General features: G+C 43.3%; 1 protein-coding gene across 6 annotated transcripts in view; it reads left to right on the top strand.

Annotated features, from left to right (window-relative positions):
- The window catches only part of OGDHL (oxoglutarate dehydrogenase L), a 73,110-nt gene that overhangs the window by 34,261 nt on the left and 18,358 nt on the right, over positions 1–20,491 (top strand). For 4 of the 6 annotated variants that reach the window (XM_077350565.1, XM_077350567.1, XM_077350566.1 and 1 more), the window contains exons 15-16: positions 1,154–1,304; positions 4,421–4,548. In XM_077350565.1, the coding sequence (XP_077206680.1) occupies positions 1,154–1,304; positions 4,421–4,548 (279 nt within the window). Of the gene's footprint in view, positions 1–1,153; positions 1,305–4,420; positions 4,549–6,621; positions 7,368–20,491 lie in introns of those variants that run through there. The other 2 variants (XM_077350569.1, XM_077350568.1) reach the window with 2 other exon arrangements.

The following is a 20,491-nucleotide window of genomic DNA, read 5'->3' as shown; positions in this document are numbered from 1 at the left end:
CGTCGCCCGTTAGCTAATTATCTGAAGAAATTGAAATTCAGCTGTGTTAATGAGAAACACTGGATTAAAATGATACTAAATGTGAGGGACACAGTAACTATTATAAAAGTAGCAAAGTTTTTACTGGCAATTTTAAATGAAAATCTTTTACAATAGATTTTACATCTGAAACTGTTTGAAATTTTCATTTTATGCTTTGCAATTTTATGCCAATAAAGGTACTGATTCTAATTCTAAAAAAGTTGTTGTCAGCACATGCATCACTGTGGCATGGTCTTTTTTGCCCAGGAAAGGCAGCACCAGTTGAAACTGGTGAAAGTTTCATCAGGCCATCAATCCTTCTACTCACTAGTAGCATCTCTGATATGTCAGGATAACATTTCAACTTATTGGCCCTCATCAATGCCAAAACTGACTCCAGGCATTCGTTCATGGTTTCCATAACCTCCCTAGTATCTGCTTAAAGCATGAGATTGAGCAGAGTACAATTTGAGTGCTGGAGACAGCCCAGCCCATATTTCCCAATGGTTTTATGTAAATGTTTAAAAGCATGGGGGACAATATGGAACAGGACACCATCAGCCATGGTTTCAGGGCTGAACAGCAGTCTCCCAGCCCTACCACCACAGAGCAGTACCTCACAGTCCCAACCTGGAAAGACAGTCCAGAAGGATACTGTGATTGATGGTATCAAATGCTGAGAGGTCCAGGAGGATCAACAGGGTTATATTCCCATTATCCATCTCCCAGCACAGATCATCCACTGGGGTGATAAAGCTGTTTCAGTTCCATAGTCAATTTTGAAATCAGACTGGAAAGGATATATTCCATAAAGTGGAAATACAGCAGGAGCTTAATTGTGTTTGTTTACTAAAATGAGGACAGATGATAAGTATATCTTATGGCTGAATTTATATGACTGGATTGATGAAGCGATGTGCTATTAGCAGAAGCCACCAAAGACATTGAAAGAGGAGTCGGAGAGACAGCTCCAGAAGTATTTTACTCTTCAGTGTCTCAGTTTGTTTTTATTTATGTTTCTTTGGTCATCCTGCCTTTACTTTGAAACAAACACAGATAATTTGGTGATATGATAAGTACTTGTGACATACAGTTGCCCATTCTCCTTTTTCTCCCATCATTCTCTGTTTAGGACTTTCTCGTATTTTGAAAGGTCGGCTGGAAATGACAAAGAATCGAGTTGTTGACTGGGCTTTGGGGGAGTACATGGCTTTTGGGTCTTTATTGAAAGAAGGTATCCATGTCCGGCTAAGCGGGCAGGATGTGGAAAGAGGCACGTTCAGGTGAGTAATATAAAACAGCTCTTCGTATGATAGTGTCCTACAGATTCACTTGTGAATTGAGCCTGTGTCAAAATTATAGGCTTATAAACAGTGCAGATTTACAAGTGGGATTCTATTTGCCCGTCAGTTCCCCTTCCCATACTATCTCTACTCTTCCTCTTTCCCACACTCCTGGTAACTGAATTAAGCACTCTCTCAACCAGGCCATATGGATTACAATTTCAGAACTGATCCATACATAATGCACAATGAATTGATGGAACACAGTGCTAAAATTGCAAACATTGCCAATTCAGATTGCCCATGGGATATAATCGTTTGAGTGTTTCAGAGGGTAGCAGTTGGTCTGCAGTAGACCAGCAAAATTTGGCGGGGTATTAACCATATGTATGCCTGCAGAGAAACTCGATGAACAACAGTTACTGGCAAATTAATTCTGTTTTGCCTCTGTATGGTATATCCATATTTTAATCCCTGAAAATCCAGCCCTCAAATTTTGAGTGGCCATGCATTCAAAAAGTTCCTTTCATGTGCTAAATTAGTATATTGGGGGGAAAAAAACTATTTTAAACCTTTCTCCGGTGTCCTAGTTCACTGTACTAGGGAAATGTGTGTGTGTTTTTGAAGTTCCATAAAGTTGCTTCTGACATATGGCGACCTCCAAAATGGCCTATCATCATGATCGTCAATACATCTCATGTTGCATCTTCCTCTGTTCTTGCTGCTTTGTTATATTTTCCAGTGACTCTTCTCATACTGTGACTTGAGAATGATAGCCTCAGTTTAGTAATTGTAACTTCTAAGTGGAGTTCAGGCTGATTTGATCTAGAACCCACTTTGTCTTTCTGACAGTCCACAGTGTTTGAAAAACTCTAACACCACATTTCAAATGTATCGGCTTTCTTTGCTGTATTACTTTCACACCTGTACACTGGACAATATTGTAGTATGAATTATCTTGATCTTGATCACCAGTGACACATCCTTACCCTTAAGAATCTTTTCTAGCCGCGTCTGCCCTTTTCATTGTCATCTCCTCCTGATTTCCTGGTTGAGAGGTGTATGATGGGGTGTTAAAAAACCCAGATTTCCCTGCACCCTTAAGATTTGAAGAAGAGCAGTCTAGAATTCTACCACTTCAGTCTACTACCTAATTTTGTGTAATGCATTAAATGTTTCTTGGGGAGTCTTCATACGAAGAAGGGAGTAAACAAATAAAAATTCTATCTTAATTACCCTTCTATCATGGTGCTTTAATGTTTGACACTCTGGCCCCTGATTTTGTAGTGTTAACTACTTTCTGCTTAGAGTTGTGAGTGGTTTTTCCTAAGATGCGTTAGATCAGAACTGCTGCCTGCAATTTGTTCAGCGTCGGCAGGTATGCGCCACAGAATAGCTATTATCAGGGTAATAGCCCTTCTTTCTTCAGTGGTGGTAGAGCTTGAACATATTGGTGTGTTTCACTCAGTTAGTCTTGCTTAGGGAGTTAATGGATTACAGTAATTACTTCAGTCATCTCTGTTTTGATAATGTTCCTTGGTGCACCATTCTAATGCTGATTAATGGAGCTCCAGAGAGCTCTTGGTGGCTGAGGGACGGGCAACTGGGGAGGGGGGTTGAAACTCTTACAAGCCAGGGTCCTGAGAAGTACTCAAGGAGGTGGGAGTCAGTGCACAATATGAAACTATTCACAACTCAAGATGATGAGCAATACAGTTTTAAAGCTAATTGTAATTTGAGAGAAAGCAAACCCCATTGTGTAATGGCTTCCAACATATTTTATGTAGTGTAGCTGCATGCCACTAAAAGGCTCCACATATTGGGCAGCAACAACCCCACAGTTATCTGCAGGGCATGAGAGAAGGCAGAAAAAATGAATACTTGGTAGTTAAAAAAATAAATTTCTTAATCCACGTTGCCACTGTATTGGCCGAAGATGTCAATCTATTCTAGATGGTCTTTTAGGAGCCCTGAACCATATCCTTGTTATCTGGATACTGTTTAAATTTTTTTCAGATGTTTCAAATATATTAAAAAGTATGAATTCGTGTGGAACAGTGTGTGAAAATGAGGGCTTTGGGGGAAGTAACAAACAGTCAAAAAATGAAGAGGGAAAATTAAGTTGAAAGTTAAGGTGCCATTCTAAACAGAGTTACACTGTTTGGGTCAACTGAAGTAAATGTGTTTTGAAGAGTATAACTGTTTAGGATTGCACTGTGAGTTTAGGAGATGGAGGTTGGAACTGGAAATTAGTCATTGCTTCACTTGCCTGTGATTGGCTAGTTTGGCAAGCTGTATACCTGATTGGTGGAAGTTTGAAAATCCTAAGGTGGGTGTGAGAGGTAGCAGAGATACTCTGTTAGACCATTTATGCACTAGGAACTTCACTGCCCCAGCTCCCATGCAGGAGCACAAATCGGGTGAATGAGCGCACTGGCCCAAATGCCCCCCTGTGTGGGTGCAGGAAGAGGTGGGGCAACCTGCCACGACTAAAATTCCAGCCTGCAGCCAGTGCATAAATGGTCTTATGGGAACTTTGAATGGAGTAGCCAAAGGAAGTATATGCGGTGAATACAAATTAACAGAAGTAAGAAAGTTACTGCATCTATACAGAGTATATACAGGGAAAGTAGTTTGAATTAATGTTGCCTTGTTTTTTTTTCCTTTCTTGACAGAATACTTTCACTTGAAATTTGGTCTGCTCTTTAACTCTTAATAAACTCTTAATAAACCCATGCATCAATCCCTGTGTTAACCCCTTGAATATATTAACTGCCTTGCCATATTGATACCTACCAAGGTATTCTTGACAGTACCTCTGTGGAATTTTACAAAAGAAGCCTGAAATGGTGACTGTGTCCACAAATAGCCCATACATCATGGGAAGTGGACTAGAAAAATTCCAGTTCAAATCTCTCCCCAACCATGAACTCATTTGGCAGCCTTCACTGCTTGTCAGCCTCAGTCTTCCACCTGCAGTATGGCAGTTGTAATGGTTATTGAAAAAAAATAAAGCCCTTAATGACACTTTAAACATGTTATACAAACACTCCTTTTTCTTACAATATCTTAAAAATATGCTTCAAGCAATGACTTGTTCTTAAAAACCCTTGTAGCCATCGTCACCATGTGCTCCATGATCAAGATGTGGACAAAAGGACCTGTGTCCCCATGAATCACCTCTGGGAGCAGCAGGCCCCATACACTGTGTGCAATAGCTCCCTTTCAGAATATGGAGTCTTGGGTAAGTTTCAACAGTTTTTCCTTTGATTAAATAAATGCAGAATTTGAGGTGGTACAGTTTTTTGGGCCAGGAGACAGTTGTGCTTTGAGTTGACCAGCAATTGCATCTTGGATTTATTTCTTTATTTCTGGAAAATATGCCCCTGCCTTTGGATCATTTAGTGTAAACTGACTTTTGTACGCAGAATCTCTGAGACACAAATTGAACTTCCTGTTCATTAGAAAGCATGGAGACCATGGCCCAGGGACAGAATTGCTTTGCATGGTAAGAGGTTCTGGGTTCAGCACCTGGCACCTGCAATTAAAGGCCCTTTAGTAGCTATTGTTTGGAATAATCTTTCTCTGTCTGAAATCCTTTAGAGCCAATAAGCTTGCTAAATGGTTTGACTTGGTCAAAGGCAGCTTCTCTGAATGTATTTATTTCCAAAATTTGTACTCCACGTTTCTGCTGCATCTGTGTCACCAAACTGACTAACATTAAATGTAATGTCACCTTTTGTACCATGGTAAGTTCAATTGCTGTGTGTTCTTGAAGACTTCATCAGTTTTGTGGAGTAGGGTTCATAGTTCCAAAAAGTATAAATATCTTAGCAGAGGAGAAATTAAAATGATCTATAATGTTCTAAATATAACATCGTAGGCAATGGTTTATCACCTTGTTTGTGCTGTGTCAGTAAGAATTAAAAGGGTTGAGTAAATTTCCCCAATTCCTGCTCAATTTCTGTTCAGTGGTTCTTTTAAGTTTCTACGATAGCCACTTTGCACAGGCAGAAAAGGCCGAGAGGGAGGTCATATGGAAGTGGGGCAAATCCATGTGACACAGCCCCTGGAAAGGCCCCCTCCTGGGCCTGCTGCGGATCAGGCCCTCAGTTGGCTCAGGCTAACTGAATCCCTGTTCCCTTAGCTGCTGCTGGGCCAACAGGGCCTGTCCCGCAGCAGGCCCGTGTGGACAGGGAAGAGCCAGGCCTTTTAGGCTTAGCTCCTCCCTGCCCTATGGTGGCCCGGTCGGCTTCCCGGTGCTTTGCTGCGCTGCAGGGCAGACTGGGGCATTTATTTGTATTTTGCAGAAAGGTGGGTTTATGTGGAGCATAATCCCACCCTCCTGCAAAACAAAGCCCCCCCACAGCACCTCCTCAAGTAGTGGAACTGATCTGCCATTGTTTTGTTTCCCACAGGGATGCATTTCAGTGGGGCACTAAGGTGTCCCACTGAACTGTGTCCCCCATGTGGACACAGATTGTTGCGGAGCACACAGCTCCACAACAACATACCACCAGAGGCCCAGTGTACCTGCCGCTGTGCGGAATTGGCCCTATTGGGACTTTCCACTAGGAAAAGATAATTTCGGAATGTCCTTAGTAGATTTGAGCTTTGCTTGCCTCACATTTTTGAATTGTTTTGAACTTTTTGCAAGAGAGCATCCCAGAGATGCTGTGCTGAGAAACCAAAAATTAATTGTGGTCTAGGCATGAAGCCATGTTCCTCCATGGATTCTTTTTTGAAAGTTCACACATGCACTCTTAATGCTGTTCAGTGCATACTTTAAAATTGTATTTAGAGCCTTTCTGTAGGAAAGCACTAGCACTCCTGTATAGATAAAGTAGATAAATCACAGTAGTTTCTGCTTTACTGCCCACCGCCACACTGTATTGTAAGTGTTTTTAAAAGACTTCTGTGCTGTTTGTGGTGCTGCACAAAAAATGAAAGGACCATTTTATTCATAGGAGTTCACCAATTCCCAAAGTTTGGTCTCTCCAGGGCTGCGGGCTCTCGAGTGTCTTTATTTGCTTCAGTACTTTTTGTTTACTTAATTGTGTTCGTTTGGAAAGGAAGCCACCTTAAAGATGAACACATTTGTTAGAAAATTTTGTGAACTACTGCCCAAGGATTCAAGCTGTAAAGGTGTCACAAGTTCCCTTTTCATGTTTCTCTTCTACTTGGGCATAATCTTTTAACTATAACCACAGAGGGGAAACTGGCTTTTTTGAATGAGTTACTGTTTCGCCGGGGAGGGGGGCGGTTTGGTTATATTCACTGGTTTGTGTGAACAGTATGATTATTTCATTTCCTCCAGCAGATAGAGCAGCAGCATGTCATTCAGGCATTCTTCAATCATGGTTTATATTGTCCAGCCATCTTTCCATCCTATTTGCAAGTAAACGTGGCTCTGACAAGAGAGAAGAATTAAGCACCTGACTTGAATTTTTGCTGGCATGAGCAACCTCTCAGTCATTTGGGGAATTCCCATTAGTTTTGTTTTGGATTGAAGCTAATTAAGTTAAAATGAATGGAATCGACCCGCACGATGAAGCTTACAAATTGTCTTTCTGGCAGGTTCAGCAGCAGAGGACTGGCACCTGTTCAGAGCTGTGAGCTTAGTACTGAGTTATTATTGAACCCTTAAGGAGCATGGGGGGTATAATAGTTCCACTAAAATGTTATTCTGGCAGGACTTATTTGCTCAGAGGATGAAACGACTCTTTATTTACTAAACATAAAAGAGCATTGCCGGGTCTGAGGAGTCTGTATTGAGGAGTGCTGAAGGTAGCTCAAATGCATCCCTTTGTGATTTTTGTTATAAACTGAGATTGTCACTTAGTTTTGTAATTTAGTGATGGGACTTCTCTAGTCCATATCAGCCTTGAATTCTGCCTTTCATGTATTTGTCTGGACCAAGTAGGGGCAAGCAGGTTTGCAGTGAATTGCCCCTCCCTGCCTCTGTACCGTCAGTCTAGAACTGTGAACTATTGACTACAAAGCTGTGTTGTGGTGTGTTTGTATATGTGCTGCGCTCTCCCATTAAAGGGCCACTTTCTCTTATTTTCTCTTTGCTGTTCTGATTTCATATTCATTAAGAAAAAATCACTTGTGTGTTTAGTAAAATATAGAACTGAGCCCTGGGCACTATGTGATGATTGAGGTGTCTCCTCATCACCGTTAAGAAACTGTTTATCAACATTTTGGGGTGAAATGTCTTCGTGGTTACACTTACAGTTTTTTGGTAGAAGGAACTGGGGGTTGGGGTGGGTGTGGGGCAGGCAAGTGGACAGGTAAGTAGAGTAGAAGGATGTCCAACTGTCTAGCTACGTTAATAATTACAAAGGGCGAAATGTTTCAGAGGGCAGCCATGTTAGTCTGCAGAAGAACAGCTAAATTTGAGTCCAGAAACACCTTAGAGACCAATGAGAGTCAAAGTTCCCTTTGTCAGGTGCAATGTGTTATTTCAGTTATTATTTTAAACAAAAAAATTTATATAAACAGTTGCATGGCTTCCTCAATCACAGCAACTTTTAAATCTTTTCCCTTGATGACAGGCTTAAATATTTGTTTAGTATTCTTGTTTGTTTGTTTATTTATTGGATTATTATCCTGCCACTTCCCATAGACTCGTGGACGTTTACATAAAACAGATAAAATCCAAGATAAAACTGATGAACTTCCCTTAACAACAAACATAAGAAGGCAGCATAATCCCCATCTACCCTCCCACTTCCTCAGCCAATTGCCACAGGGTGGGGTTTGTGTGATGTTAGAGTGTTGTCTGGAGGATGAGCTCCAGTTGTTTCTGATCTCCACCTCAACCAAAGACCTGATGGAAGAGCATCATTTTGCAGGCCCTGTGGAACTTAGACAGTTCAGTCAGAGCCCTCAGCTCTTCCGGGAGCTCATTCCACCAGGTCAGGGCCAGGATCAGGAAGGCCCTGGCCCGGGTTCAAGGCCAGGCATCCTTCCCTGGGGCCAGGGACCACGAGCAGATTAGCACCCACAGATCGGAGAGCACTGCAGGGGGGAAGGGAGGGATAAGAAGACAAGCAGTCCTTTAGATCAGGGGTAGTCAACCTGTGGTCCTCCAGATGTCCATGGACTACAATTCCCACGAGCCCCTGCCAGCATTTGCTGGCAGGGGCTCATAGGAATTGCAGTCCATTTTCATCTGGAGGACCACAGGTTGACTACCCCTGCTTTAGATAGTCAGGGCATAAGCTGTGGATGGCCTTGAAGTTTAATATCAACACCTTGAATCTGATTTGGGCTACAACTGGCAATCAATGTAGCTGCCTCAGAACAGGCTGGATAAAGGCCCTCCAAGATGTGCCTGTGGAGATCTTAGTAGCTGCATTTTGCACCAGCTGCAATTTCTGGGTCAAAGACAATGGTAGGCCCATGTAGAGCAGGTTACAGAAGTCTAATCTGGAGGTGACTATTGTAGACAGTCTGAGGACAGGTCGGGTGCTAGTAGCCTCACCTGCCGAAGGTGGTAGAATGCCATGAGGGCTACACCTGTAACCTGGACCTCCACTGAAAGGAAGTCATCCAGATTTGCACCCAGATTCCTGGCTGAGGGAGCGATGTTAAGCTGCACCCCAGCCAAGGTGGGTAAATGCGCTTCCTGTCTGTCTGCCCAGCCACAGGACCTCTGTCTTGAAGGTGTTGAGTTTCATGTGACCCTGCTCTAACCATCAAGCGACCGCTTCCAAACATCTGCCAAATGTATCTAGGGGGAGTCCGGGTGGCCGTCTTTGAGAAGATAGAGGTGGGTGTCATCTGCATATTGGTGACAACCTAGCTCAAAGCTCCAAACCAGTTAAGCCAGAGGGCACATAAAGATGTTAAATGATGTGGGGGAGAGTACCACCCCCTGTGGGACCCCACAAGGGAGTTGATAGGGACGCGATAATACCTCTGCCACAGCCATCCTCTGTATCCGGTTCTGGAGAAAGGAGTGCAGCCATTGGAGGGTTGTCCACTGAATCCCAGCTCCAGCGAAGTGGTGAGACAACAACTTGTCAAACGTGGCTGACAGATCAAGCAGCATGAGTATGGCTGATCTGCCTTGATCCAGCTGGCATCAGAGGTCATCTATCAAGGTGACCAACTGTCTCCAACTCGTGGCCAGGACAGAAGCCTGACTGGTATGGGTCAAGCCCTGAAGTTTCATCCAAGTATGCCAGGAGCTGGTCTGCCACAGTCCTTTTAACCACCTTGCCCAGGAACACAAGATGTGACACTGGGTGGTAATTGGCTGGTTCCCGTGGGCCCAGCAATGTTTTTTCCAGCAAAGGATAGACCACTTTAGCACTTCTGGGAACTCCCTGGTAGACAGGGAGAGGTTCACAATATCTCTCAGAAGACCTCCTATCCACTGGCCCCTCATTTTAAGCAATCAAGACAGACAGGGGTCAAGGGGGCAGGGGGTCACCCTCACTGACCCCAGCAACTTGTCCACTTTTGTTTCCGAGCGCCACCTGAAGCCATCAAATGTATCCCCCCGGGACAGCCCAGGGACCTCTAGTTCCTTAATGAGTTTCCTTGAATCATTATATAAAAGGGGCAATAAATCAAGAAATACTGTCTGATTTCTACCAGTCCAGTGGTACAAGGGCATAGTCTCTGAGGTAGAGGGACTTTCTTGTAATGACCTTCAAAAATAGCAGTGGGCAGGGCAGAGCATCTGGCCAGCATTAAAATTCATCTTTGTTTCTTATTCTCCAGCATTAAAAGGCAGTTAGCTGGCTTTAGTAAGTATTTGTTCTTGTCAGGAACGAGAAAGCCTGGAGATCATGTACTAAAAGAATACCATGAAATTTGGTGTTGAATTTGGTCCACCGATACAATATAGCCAGCTGCTTCATTAAGCATAAGCTTCTCAATTCATTTTCTTACAATTATATATTTCTCCTCTTGGGCAGGGTATGTAGCCTGATAGTAACTTGGATTCTGATGCCAGATCCCTCTATCTGTAAGTGGAGATGTAAGACAGTGTTAATGAACATGCTGTGTCACTGATATTGGTGAAAGCATCGATGTAGTAATTCTAGTTTTAATTATAATGAGATGTGAGTATAAATTAAACAACCTTATATTCCCACTCTCTGAGGACTCTCTGGCGCCACCAGAGGCTCTTTATATTCCCACTCTCTGAGGACTAGGCAGCTCCCAAAGGGTCACAAAATGTTACATCGAGATATATTTATGAAATATATGCTTTGTGCATAAATATGCAAGGATGTGGATAACCATTTAATTTCATAAAGTTATGTTATCGTAAGATTCTAACAGCTCTGGCTCATCTTCATTTAAGTGCACTGTGTAGCAGGAAGCCTGATCAGGAAGTTGAATAAGATATTGTTGTAAATAAATGGTGTGTTGACATATAAAAGCACTTCAAAAAAAACCATCAGCCTGAGGACTCTTGGCCAATGGAAAGTCATGTTAAATTAAACTGCAACTTCATTTATATTAATTGAAAGACACTTGCTATTTTTTTGTGTGACAGTCAAGCTATTTGCTATCAAGGGGAGGTGGGCAGACAATTTAATATGATGTGCAAGCTGACAGTGTGGCTGAGGACCTCTGTGTTTGCCAGGGTGAGCACAGATGAGAAAGGGAGCACCAAGTGGTGGGCTGGTCATTCCTTCCACATCTAAAGCTTCGGTTGTTTGACAGTCTCCTTCTTGGCAGCATCAGTGAATGAATGTCAGGAACCAGGCTGAGCTTAGCCTGCAGAGTCCGAGATAAAGACACATCCGAGATCCATAGGCATGTCACCCCTGTTGTAAATCCAGAGAGCTTTATTAAACAGAGTCCACAGAACGCTAAAGCAAGCCAAGATCTTCCTAAGCAAAGATCTTGATAATAACAAAGAGCAATAGGAAACCCAGGGTAGATATAGAGCCCTGCACATAAGGGAGGGGTACATAGGCATTTTGGCGGGAGAGCGAAAGGGCAGTTGATTCCCAAGACACCAGATGGCCAGGAATCTTATCTAAGTTGTTGCCACATTGTTGAGACTTGGTCTGTCTCCACAAGGACACTTATAGTGAGATTGATACATCAGCAACGGACGACTCCCTCTGGGAAAGGGAAGGGAGGCTGGGAGCCCACAGGCAGATTTATGGGTTTATGGCCTTGTGTCACCAGGCTGGTGAGAAGCGAAGAGGCTTGCGAGAAACGAAACTTAGCTGGCATGAATTGGGGTTCATGACACTCAGCTTCTCTTAGAGCCCCCTCCCACCCTCATCCCCGGACCGCGACCGGCATGGGCCCCGGCTTATCGGGGAACCGGGAATGGAACTTGTGGAGGAGGGAGGGGACGGCCACGTCCTCAGCATCGACCCATTCATTATCAGAGTCAGGAAAGCCCTTCCAGGACACCAAATATTGTAGCTGTTTGCACAAGAAGCGCACGTCAACAATAGCTGGCATGAATCAGGGTTCATGACAATGACACTTGCACAAATTTGCTTCTTGAAAACTCAGCCCTGACTGCTCTTTAGAAGGCTAGATCCTGAAGATGAAACTGAAATACTTTGGCCACCTCATGAGAAGGAAGGACTCCCTGGAGAAGAGCCTAATGCTGGGAGCGATTGAGGGCAAAAGAAGAAGGGGGCGACAGAGAATGTGGTGGCTGGATGGAGTCACTGAAACAGTCGGTGCGAACTTAAATGGACTCTGGGGAATGGTAGAGGACAGGAAGGCTGGAGGATCATTGTCCATGGGGTCGTGATGGGTCGGACATGACTTTGCAACTAACAAGAAAAATGCTAGCTGTTACTCTTGAAGTACCACCATTCTGATTATACTTAATACCACCTGCCAGGATACTGAAGACCAAGCTATAAGATTCTTGTGCTTCTCTCTCTCTCATGGATTCTCTTCCCCTTTGGATAAATTGTATATGTTTTTAGTGCTGAACATTTTGCCTTCCACTTTCAGAAATACCCCTGAATGCCATATATGAAGCTGCTGATACCTGGCAGGCATATGCAAAGGCACATGTACAAATGTTGCTATATTATTAAGGTATTCACAAGAAATAACATATAGAATGTCCATAAGAGGGAAAGCAGCTCTTATATCCTGTCCATGTGATCTGTAGGCTGGGTTGAACTTATTGGTGGTTTAACAGCACGCTATTTCATGGAACAGCAATTGAGGAAAATGAAATTAATATTTTATTAGCTCAAAGAAGTTATCGCCTTGCCCAGAACATAGCCAGAATTTATGATTACATTTTTTTTATCCCATGCGAATTTTTGTAGGTTCTCTGAGATCACTTTGAATTCCCATTTTATATTGACAAAGCCAGATTTCCCCTTCCTAAAGAGCAGCATATGTGTGAAGAAGCCTTGAACAAATGAGCCATCTTGCAGGTGTTCTCAGCCATGTCGCCCAATCAGGAGAAGTAGTCTTTTAATGCTTGTTTAAAAATAGGATTGGATTCAAAGCCATCTAGGAAAACATCTTCGTTTTCTGCCTTTCTTTAAAGAATCCCTCGGGGGGCTTGGGGATGAAAGTGGCATACTTGATTTCCACTGTTCAGTGGACGATGAAACAGCATGACCATGAAGTTTTAAAATTCTCATGTTGCAAATTAGGATTAATAGCATGATGGGAGATGGGTCCCTGATAGGAAGAGATACGGGGGTTATTTGAATGAAAGGTCACACAATTGGCACTCTAGGTAGTCCAGGTTTTTTTTGGCAGAATGCAAAGTGCAGCATCTGCTAGTGCTACAGATGAGTTCTTCATGGATTGCAGCACCACAGAGACCCAAGTGGTTCACTGAAATATTTTCATTAAGGTCTGGTGAAATCTTGACTTGAATTAACATAAGAATGGCACATAAACCCTCTGCACATAAGCCCTCTGCAAACACAAACTTGATCTGTGCATTCACGTATGGACATCATAAGTGCAATGAACCTGCTGTTTCAGCACATATTCTGACCATTCAACATTTTTACCAGACATCTGAGACATCTCTTGTGCTTAGTCCCGAAGTTTTTGTTTTTCTGTCACTCAGAGATTGAAACAGACAAGCAGGACAAGCTAGGAAAACAGAAGAGGGTAGATCTCAGGCTTCCTTTACTTAAAATATTTATATCTCACCTTATCTCCTTCAACTTCAAGTGGCTAACAAGGCAAGAATAACTTGCAAGAGCACAACAAATGATGGCTGTTAAGTCAGTCATCAAGATAAAAACTCCACACAAGATATAAGGAACCCAGTCAGTTGGGTCCAAATAACTTACCCTCAGTCAAATTCCCTCTCAAATAAAACTTATTTTATATACATTCCTGAACACAGAAAGTAGAGACTCCCCTCTGCATCTCCTGCAGTAAGCCGTGACAGCAGACTTTTTTTTCCAATTGAAAAAAGAAAAAGCTGACAGATAGCCTTCTCCTTGTGGTTCCTCTTCTCATTGTGGTCTGTCTGGAGTTCAGGTGGTGTTTGGGGATATACCAGGAGATGCTGCTCAGTACGTTTGAGAGCCCTAGGGTCTGACGGTTTATAAAGGTAATAACTAGCACTTTTATCCAGCTGCAAGCTTGGTTCCAGGAGTTACACCCCCTATATTATGCCTTTATTTTTTCTACACTGGGGCTTAAAGTGGCTCAAGAGTATCAGTTTTTCCCTGGTAAGGGTTGAACCCCTCCTAACTCAGTGCCAGGACCCTGATCCAAACTAGGGAACTCTGGTGTCTCCTTTGAGAAACCTTAAGATACTGGGAGATCCCAGGATGGACCTCAACTGGTTAATGGAGAGTAGGCAGAGCTTAAAGGTAATGTGTTGTAGTAAGTGGAGTCTTGCACTGTGTGGCTTTTAGACCCATTCATTGTTTGCTGTGGCAAGTATTTACAGGGGAGCTCAGAATCAGAAGCAATCAGTAACTGGATTCTTCAGAGGTCTCATGCAGCTGGTTCACTTTCTGGAGTTCTGAGTCTGCAGCTAGCAGATAATCCTTGTAGGGGTTCCTAGCCTCTTCTGTAACCCTTTCCTGTCTGTCTTCAGGCCTGGTTTTGGCACAGACCCAGCTAATTCATGGCTGCTGAGGCACTTAGAAATATGGGGATTGGCAGTTTACCCTTAAAGTGGCTTGTTTCTAAATAGCTGGGCTGCAAAGGTGGTTTCAATGGAGAAGAATAGTCAGGGTGGTTTCAGTGGCGAAGAATCATCAGGGTGGGATTTATTTTGCGGCATTCCACTGAGCAGAGCTCAGGGCTCTCTCCCATGTTATTCAATATCTATATGTGGCCTCTTAATGAGGCTGTATGTAGCTTTGGGATTGGAGACCATCCGTATGCTGATGACATCCAGCTATATATCTTGTTAAATAAGCTTCCAGATGCTGTTGTCTCTGTTCTGGGCCAGTGCCTGACTGTCATGGTCAAGTGGCTAAAGGAGCCTAAAAGAAACGGAATGTCAACAGGACAGAAGTGACACTGGTCTAGTGGGCAAGATAACAAACAGTTTATGCTCCCCCCAATAGATGGAATTCATCTTTCTTTGACAGACTGTGTAAAGAGCTTAAGAGCATTGTTAGATTGTGCACTGTTGTTCAAGACACAAGTAAGTCCAGTGACTCAAAATGCATTTTCTAGCTGCTCTGTAGGTTGAAACCTTTCCCTGTGTTTGAATGCAACCAATATGGACATGTTTATGCATGCTGCAGTACCTTGTAATGCACGCTACATGGAACTATCCTTGAAGACTCTCAGAAAAAAATATTCTTCAGCCCATTTGTTGTTTGTGGCCAGTTGCTGGAAGTACATGACTCCCATTTTGAAATCTCACCCTTGATTGCCAATTTTTATGGGAGGGGGGAGAGGAGGAGTCCAGTTCGAGTCACTGGTATATACCTGAAGCCTTTCATGAACTGTGGAATTCATACTTAGGCAACCTCTTTTGGTTATGAGCCCATGCAGTGATTTCACTCAACACAACAATGCCATTAATCTAACTCTCCCCTTTCCCACACATACTCTGAAGCGTGATCGTCCACTATTCTCTCTACTAATCTGGGCATCTTTTTCAATATGTCCTGTCTTATGAAGAGGTACGGAAGGCATCCGCTTCATTTATATTTCAGAGCACTTGTAAAACAGAATTGTTCCAGGGGGCATTAGGGGAGACCTGACTGGAATTACCCAGCCTGAATGGCCCAAGCTAGTCCAACCTTGTCAGATCTTGTAAGCTAAGCAGGGTTGTCCCTGACTGGTTATTTGTATGGGAGACCTCTAGGTATACCAGAAGCAGGCAATGGCAAACCTCTGAATGTCTCTTGCCTTGAAAATCCTATGGGGTCACCATGAGTCAGTTGTGACTGGATGGCCAAAAACAAATAGAGTAGAGTGGAGTAGAATGGAGGAATAAAGGGCTGAGATGGATTTGGGTGGTTGCTGAATTTTTAAGTGTCTTTCTGTGTGCTTGTTTAGGTAGGGATATGATTTCTGTTCTTATGCTTTGTTGCTTCCATTTTATTTTGTTGTTCTGGCCCCTGATTTTGTTTGTTTGTTTTTTGAGGGGTGAAAGACAGATTTATAAATGGCACTGAACGTCCTGTCATTTCTTTTGGGTTCGAGGTCTGAATCTTTATGCAAGTGAATGGACACTGCAGAAATATACAGTGTTTATAAATACTACTGTACACACAATAATATTAAGATTTAACATTCTGATGGCTACAATCCCCTCGGTACTCCAATATTAAGTAAACTATACCTATTACTTAGATAGATTCCATAAAATAACCAGGCTCCAGATATTCCCATAGGCATATCACCCCTGAATGGGTTGCAGTCTCCAGCCCACACAGTATAAATCACAAATGACAAGTACATGAGATCTGTCAGTGAGTGCCTGCTGGTGAGTTTGAAGCGGTAGTCTACTGTGTGCAGAGCATGCCAAGAGCTGAGGGGATCTCCTTCAGCCAGCAAGAGTTGCAGAATTTGTCATATTGTACCTAATTGAAAGGTACAAATGCAGGTTATTTTTTTTTTAATCACAGCCGGAAAATGGGTCCAGAGTCTACATTTGGTGCTTATTAATAAGCTCTCCATTGGGTTCCTGTTATGTTGGTGGATATTACTCTTTGGTGAATGATTATACTCATCCTAGCTAGGAATAGTATATTTTAATTGGAAATAATTAAAGGCACAAATAATTAAAGGCTTCTGTAAATGTTCATTTGACAGCTACTGAATCATCAGTTTTCAAACTGTTATCAATAATAATTATTTAATATATATGTATGCTGCCTTTCTCCTTAGAGTCAAGGCAGCTTAAAATGTAGCTTATATTCTCTAGTTTTGTGGTATTTGTTTATTTGAGGGGCAGTGCAGGTATTACAGATTGCAATTTGGGCTTCCATCAACATCAACATTACATATAACTGCAGAAAATGGCAGTATTATATTGCATCTCCCACAACAAACATTTCTTGTGTCAGACCCAGTGGTTATGGTGTATGAAGCTGCTTTAAGTGGTAATTTATAATATCTGTATTATATTGTAATTGCCTCTCTGAAGTCTGTAACCATATATCCATGTTTGAAGCTTCTACAGATCTGTCCCCGGAACACCTGGCCAAAGAGATCAAAGGTGATGGTCACCTCCAGACTGAACTTCTGTAACTTGTTCTTCATGGGCCTTCCCTTGGCCTTGACCCAGAAACTACAGCTGGATACCCAATGCAGCTGCTAGGAGCCTCACAAGAACAATTTGGAGGGCCCATATCCTGCCAGTGCTGAGGCAGCTGCATTGGTTGCAGCTTGAGTATTGGATCAGGTTCAAGGTGCTGGCATTAACTTTTAAGGCCATACATGGTCTGAGCCCAGTGTACTTGAGGGACCATCTCTCTCTCTACGCCCCCCACAGGGCAAGATGGGTGCAAATAGACTGGAAGTTTGCCTAGCCCTGGCCCCTGCCTAGTTGAAAGAGCTCCCGGAAGAGCTAAGGGTCCTGCCAGAGGTGACTCAGTTACGCAAGGCCTGTAAGATGGAGCTCTTCCTCCAGGCTTTTGGTTGAGGTCAGGCTGACAGAAGATCTTGCCCTTCCTCTGGAGTTTGGAGTCTCTTACCTGTAACATCATCCTCAGGGACGTAAGGGATCTGGCGGAAAGGGGCAGTAGGGGGAGGTTAGGGGTTTAGGAAGTTACTGTATTCTGTGGTTTTCTTTTATTGTATGTTTTTATTATTGTTAGCTGCCACAAGATGGCAGGCCCAGGAGCAGCAGCATACAAATATAACAAACAATTTAAAAAAATGAGGGTCCAATTCCGATCAAGACCATGGGAAGAAGTTTTTAACTTCCCTCTGCACCTGAATGTGGCCCTGGGGAGCCGTTTGCCCCATTAGCATCTTTTGGGGGCTATTCCTTGTCAGGAAAATGGTGCTGGGTGCTGGATGGCTTAACCATCAGCCTTACAGGATGTGGTCCTGATCTAAATCAGTCCTCGAAATGCCTGAACATGAAGCTTAAAAGCTGCTGGGAGCTTCAGACCTTCCTGTGTACAGTTGGGAAGGCCCTGAGACACATTTGATTTAATTAATTTTATTTCTACACTGCCCTCCTGGTGAACCAATTTAGGGCAGTGTACAGGAACATATATATAAATACAATAAAACCAGTTAAAAGTTATATTTAAATTAAATTTACACAAACAATTAGACACTTTAAAAGCAGATAATGGCATTCAAGTTTCATATACTTACATCCATAGCCCAATTGACAGAAATGGAACACAGAGGGTGGCAGTGGAGGAGAAGTTGTCACATCCCTTGTGGGGTTCCGCAGGGAGTGGTTCTCTCCCCCACACGGTTGAACATATTTATGCGCCCTCTGAAGGCGAGAGTCTGAAGATGCCATGTTTGCATGCATATGACAGCCTCCCATTTTGGCTTGCTGCTGGAAATACTGGTATAGCCTCAGTGTTTCCCAGTTCAGCAAAAAATTGTAAAAGCTCTTTTTTGGTGATCGATTCATTTAGTCATCTTATTTCTTAGTGGCTGTCTCTGCCCAGAGTCCCTCGAGGTGTTTGTTGCGCATGCAAATTTATAATAAAACCAGTAAAACAATAAAAGTTAATAGGACAGAAATTTAAAGCACAATTTAAAATCCATAATTAATCCCCAGCAGCATACAGCAGCCACGTTTAGTCAAGTTTGATGCCCTGTGCAAATAAGAAGGAAAGTATTACTGGATGGTATCACTGAAGATTTAGCTGTAGTTGCAAGAGGCATTTGTTTAAAATTCTGCTGTGAGTTCTTCTATGCAAAATGCAGCCACTGTGGCTCCAGGCACTCTCACCAGGGAGTGTTCCCATGGGAGCCACACTTACCAGATGCTGTTGCATGCTCTGAAACACTCCAGTAAATAGATGTCTGTTGGTGTAATGCACACTGGTAAAGGTGGGTGCCCAGGCTTTGTACCTCCTTCTCATTGTCTACAAATTCCTTTCAGGTTCTGTGGCCCTCCTTCACATGCCTACCTAGTTGCCCACTGTCCAGGTTCATCACTCCTCCATCCTGCCCCACCCAAATCCTCCATGCTTATCTCAAAGCCTTCTTGCTGTCAGTTTCCATATTCTCCCTGTGTGCTTTCCTTCTCTTCTCCTTTTTTTTGAGTCCTCCCCCCGTGTGCTGCTTTTTAGATATCCAAGCAGCTGCTGCCTTCTGATAGCATTATGGACTCTAGTCTTCCTTAACTGAAGTCGGAGTAGTAGTAGCAAGCAAAATTTAGCATTTAGTAAGAAAATACTTTGGTGATCACTTATTTAGAAATATACCTCTGCTCCATCAACCGCCCCCCCCCCAGCCCAAAAGTTCAGTCTATAATATCGATTGTGTTTATGGAACTGTGGTCCTTTGTAAATGAAGCATTTACCTCTTAAAACAAAAGGATTTGAACTCGATAAACTGCTTTGTACTGAGTCGCACCAGTATTATCTACTGACTTGCCTTGGCTCTCCAAGATCACAGACAAGGGACTTTCCCATAACCTAGTATTTGATCCTTTTTAATAGAGAACCCTAGGATTGGACTGTTTTGCCCCCTATGCCCCACGCAGAGTGCTGTGCTCTGCAACTGTCAACAGATGGGAGGTCCCCGGCCCCCGTGAGATTCGCCGGGCCAGGGCCAGGGCCAGGGCTTTTTTGCCCTGCCCCCTGCCTGGTAGAATGAGCTCCCGGAAGAGCTAAGGGCCCTGACAGAGCTAAATACATTCCGCAGAGCCTGCAAGATGGAGCTCTTCTGCCAAGCATGGTTGAGGCCAGGCGGATGGAAATGGGAAATCTGCCCCTCCTCCAGCACTTCAGCAAATGGCCATACCATCACTCTGGAGCCCTATCAGCAGTCCTGTTACGGAAAAGGGAGAAGGAGTTGACTGGCGCAGGAAGGTTGGGTAGGGCTAGACTGGTCAGGTGTGACAGCCTATAAATTTGAGAAATAAATACATAAAATAATAAACCTGCTGCATGCCCTCCCAGTTTTATTGTGCTGTAAATACTAACATATTTAGTATGAGAACCAGCTCGGTGTAGTGGTTAAGAGCTGCGGCTTCTAATCTGGCAAGCCGGATTTGATTCCCTGCTCCTCCTCCTCACGCAGCCAGCTGGGTGACCTTGGGCTTACTACAGCAATGATAGAGTTGTTCTGACCGAGCAGTCCTGTCAGAGCTCTCTCGCCTCCCTCACAGGGTGTCTTTTGTGGGAAAAGGAAAGGGAAGGTGATCGTAGCTGCTTTGAGACTACTTCTGGTAGAGAAAAGCAGCTTATAAGAACCAACTCTTCTGTTTATTTCACCTTGTGATAGTAACATTTTAGCTATGTTCCATAACTTTTAGCTGATTTCATTTTCACTATGTCTGATAGACAAAGTGAGACTGTGGTTATTTGTTGCTTAGTGTAATGGACATATTTTGTTTTTGTTTGGTTGGTTGTTATGGCTTCGGCTTTGACTTGTGATGAGCAAGATGGCAGCCAGAGCACTCGCACAAAACAGACTGCTACCAAGAGAGAATTGTTCTCTCTTGCCCTGGACGGACCAGAACCAATGGGATGAAATTAATTCAAAGGAAATTCCATCTAAACATCTGGAAGAAGTTCCTGACAGTTGGAGTGGTTTCTCAGTGGAACAGGCTTCCTCGGGAGGTGGTGGGTTCT

Source organism: Paroedura picta, chromosome 8, assembly GCF_049243985.1.
Source record: "Paroedura picta isolate Pp20150507F chromosome 8, Ppicta_v3.0, whole genome shotgun sequence".
NCBI classification, from domain to species: domain Eukaryota; kingdom Metazoa; phylum Chordata; class Lepidosauria; order Squamata; family Gekkonidae; genus Paroedura; species Paroedura picta.
The sequence above is the reverse complement of the archived record's forward strand: the minus strand, read 5'-3'. Positions and strand labels throughout refer to the sequence as shown.